At 35.7% G+C, this 4,057-nt stretch overlaps 1 protein-coding gene across 1 annotated transcript; it reads left to right on the forward strand.

Moving 5' to 3' along the window:
* The first annotated feature begins 2,275 nt into the window (after positions 1-2,275).
* Positions 2,276-3,282, forward strand: LOC121988864 (zinc finger Ran-binding domain-containing protein 2-like). Its single transcript, XM_042542557.1, has 4 exons — positions 2,276-2,371; positions 2,451-2,822; positions 2,927-2,997; positions 3,087-3,282. Exons 2-4 carry the CDS (start codon positions 2,455-2,457, stop codon positions 3,098-3,100), a joined length of 453 nt encoding a protein of 150 aa, XP_042398491.1. The 5' UTR covers positions 2,276-2,371; positions 2,451-2,454; the 3' UTR covers positions 3,101-3,282.
* Positions 3,283-4,057: the final 775 nt, after the last annotated feature.

Raw genomic sequence — 4,057 nt, forward strand, 5'->3', positions numbered from 1 at the left:
AGACCTCAAATATCAAAATGAATTATTCAAGAGGAAAATTAGAAATATGATTAGATAGAGAAAAAGGTAACTTATGACTCTCGGCTTTCAAGCATGCGTTACATAAATGAGGTGATGAGGTATATGAAGTAGGCAAACCAAATTGACTTATGATTCTTTGAACAATACGTAGAGAAGGATGACCAAGATAAACATGCCAAATTGGTTTTTTTAGTGCGTTCACCAATAAAAACTTTAAAAGAAGGACATTGAAGATGATAGAGACCATTTTAACCTTGGCATGAAGTAAAATAGTGCATGTGATTCTATTTTTTACAAGGCAATGATCAGGAAGAAATTTAAAGAAAATATTGTTATCAAAACTAAATTGACGGGTAGAAAATAAATTTTTAGTAATAGATGGAATATGAAAGATACTGCACATGTGAAAAGTTCGATTACATGACTGGAAATGTGTATTTTCATAATTAAAAATTTATAAACCTGTGTCATCATCTACTTGTACCATATCTGAACCATGATAGGGTATGATTTCTATAATGATGCAATGGTTTGGAGTGGCATGATGAATTGTTTCAGTGTCAAGATATCATCCCATAGGTGAAGATTATAAAAGAATGGACATAGAGGGAATTTAAAGGAAAAATAATCTATGGACTGGTGGAGGACCATACTCTGATATCATGACAGAACGCAAAGAGAAGGAACATAAAAAGGGTAAAGAGAAAGTAATCACTTTCTTTTATTGATTAATTGTCGCAGACCAACAAACTTATTTATACAAATTATTAAGATTATATATGGAAAATATCACGATAATTATGGTAATAATAAATATGGCATGCGATCTTAGTTATTATAGAAGCAATAATAAATATTGTAGCGATTTCTGTCCAAATATCATAAGTCTTCAATAATTGAAATTAGTTTTTGATTTTTATCTGGAACATGATAAGTATTTTGTATATTATAGTAGACTGTTATCTTTGTCGTCATTAAGTGGATTGTCAAAGCATGTGGAGCGACATCATCGACATAAGGTGATCCCACACGATCTTCTACAGTATAGAACATGGATGACATGACCCTCATATACAACGATGTGACACTTTCTTTACTAAGATATGATGTCTAATTAATGAGAGAAGTACTCTTCCTTCTTCAACAGTATTATAATAAGAGCTCACTCCTGCGAGCAGAGATATGCTTATACGCTCACATACACACACCTATAAACTTCTGTGTTTTCCTTACCTACTGTTCTTCTTTTCCACCTCCTCTATCGGAGACTTGAGTGTCAGAGTAGACGAGTTGGGGCATTTCCGACCTCCATTCTAACTCTCTTTCTCTCTCTTTTGCTTCCTCAGCCGCAGCAAGTGCTCCTTGTGATCTAGGTCCCTCCTTCTTTCTCTCCTTGGGCGTAAGGTGACAACTCATCGATGGCTCATCCTTTGATGATCTCAGACAAGAACACTTGATATATTCTAATATTTATTATATTTTTCATAACTTAGTCCCATATGTAAAATATAATCATGATTTGTCAAATATAAGTTCATTTTATATATATACCTGCACACCTAAAAAAAATTATTCGATTTGAATTTTTTTTGTGTTTAATACTATAACTCAACCCCTAAACTCTAAAGGCAAAAGATTATTGACATAACTGAGAGCTTAAAAAAAGTAAACAACAATAAAAAAAAATCACCGTGCACATCCCTCTAGAGGCGCTCAACTGGGCGTCCAAGATAAAAACACTAATTCTCAGTGAGTCACATAGGATTAAATGTGTGTGTGGAAGAAAGAAGGTATTTATAGCTAACCATTTTGCAAAATGATTACAATGTCAATGCTTGGTTCTAATTCATTTTTGGGTTCAATTTCTATCTAAAATATCAAAACATTTATAATGTAGATAGTGGAGACTTGGGTACTTAAGCATACAAGGAAACTATATATCAAAAGTGAAAAGGGAGGGAAGTTTGATCAATCAAAAGTGTAAGTGAATCTATGCATGCTTATTAGCTCTAAATCAAACATAAGACTAGAAGAAAATGTGGATATAAATTATCTGGCCGTCTAATCAATTTTTTGACATTTTAGATTGAATTAATTGTGCTCCATTAAACTATGTCTATGAACAGTGATGGAATATGTCAAAAGAGGTAAAGGAGAAAACAAGGACAGCACCAAATCTTGATTCCAAAATTATGTTCTCAATTATTGAGTCCTATATGCAAGTATAAAAGCCCACCCCCAGCCTCCTCCTAATAACACCACACAGCCTTAACAAATATATTAACTCATCATATATACCTTTTCTCTCTCTCTCTCTAATTATATATAATTAACTCCCTTATTTAGACAGGTAATTATTAAATCATTTAATTAATTAACTACATTTTTAATTTACTCAAGCGTACGTTCTCATGTTAATTAATTTGCAGGGAGATGAGCAGGTGGCCGGGCGACTGGAACTGCAGCACGTGCCAGCATCACAATTTCAGCCGCCGCGACACGTGCCAGCATTGCGGCTTCTCGAGGTCCGGATGCGGCGGTGACCTCCTCGTGGGCGGTTTCGGCGGGGGCTCCTCTTTCGCCTTCTCCACCGCCGCCGCCGCCGCCGCCGTCGAAGTCCGGCCCGGCGACTGGTACTGCTTCTGCGGCGGCCACAACTTCGCCAGCCGCTCGAACTGCCACAAGTGCGGCGGAATCAAGGAGTCCTCCGCCGTCGGGTGCTTCGACGTCGCCGCCGGCAATGACGCGCCTAGCCCGCGCGCTCCCGCCGAATGGAAGTCCGGCGACTGGCTGTGCACGAGGTACAGCACGCAAACGGCGTTAATTACGCGTTGGGATTTACTAATTAATACTAAAAATTAAATTACTTAAACAATTAATAATTTATTTATTTATTTATTTTCAGGTCTGGCTGCAATCAGCACAACTTTGCGAGCAGGAGGGAATGTTTTCGCTGCAAGGCACCGAGGGGAGGTGGTGAGTAATTAATTAATTAACCAAGGCAATTACTTACTTAATTATCGTTAATACTGATGTGATTGATCACAGTAGTTCTTGCTCATCAGGAATCCTGCATTAATTAATAACTCCGAGGAGAAGAAGAACACAGAGAGGAAATGAGCAAATGTTACGTACGGCCTAATTAGTAGTTAATTACCTTGCTATTTACGAGTTTTAAGTGCTATGAATGTATGGTTGATGGAGTTCCTAATCTCCACAAAAGGTGATGGAATTGGAATGTTCTCTTTTGATGTATTTTAATATGATTGGGAAAGATATATGATATATATATACGCCGTGTTTTGGAGGGGAAAATAATGTTTTAAAGAAAATCAAAAAAGAGGAAAGAAGGGAAAATGTTCTTTGGAGCAGTGTAATCGCCTTTTAGTGAAGTTCTATAACCTAAAATTAAAAATTCGCCAATCGACTTTTTAAATTCAAGGTCAAAAAGTTCTGATGCATATTTAATCAAAAACAACAAAAAGAAATCGATTTGAAAAAGAACAATTTTGATGCCGAAAAATCGCTCAAAAATTCAAGGTCTTTTTCATTCCAGACGCCTTACAGGAAAAATTTTAGATGTGCATTTGAATCCAAGTATTGGGCAAATCAATCACTTCTTTTCATAATGAAAGACCTTCAAAAATAAAATTTCTAAAACAATACTCACCATTCAATTTTAGATATGACTTTTTTTTTTTTAATTATTTTTGTCGAAGGTGTGCAATTGGAATGGCTTGAAATTTCTTGACCGACTTGTGGGCTTTGTCCATCTTTTGGCATCCAAGCCGCAGTTGCTTTATCCACCTAAACCTAGTAGTAGCTAGAGATAAGGCAAACATATCCCAACAGATGGAATCTAGATTTTTTAAAAAATATTCTAGTAGATAACAAAAACTATACTATATCATTCCTTGTTCTTACAGTGAGATCACAAGAAAGTTAGTTGATAAAAAAAAATAAGCTTAGAACTTGAAGAGAATACATGAAATTTATTAAATTGAGTTGATAGCAAATATAGGCTTAACTCAAATGT

This window comes from Zingiber officinale, chromosome 6B, assembly GCF_018446385.1.
Source record: "Zingiber officinale cultivar Zhangliang chromosome 6B, Zo_v1.1, whole genome shotgun sequence".
Lineage (NCBI taxonomy): Eukaryota > Viridiplantae > Streptophyta > Magnoliopsida > Zingiberales > Zingiberaceae > Zingiber > Zingiber officinale.

Coding starts and splice junctions, on each gene's coding strand:
- LOC121988864 (XM_042542557.1), top strand. CDS start 2,455: ATGAGCAGGTGGCCGGGCGACTGGAACTGCAGCACGTGCCAGCATCAC. Junction 2,823..2,926: donor GGCGACTGGCTGTGCACGAG/GTACAGCACGCA, acceptor ATTTATTTTCAG/GTCTGGCTGCAATCAGCACA.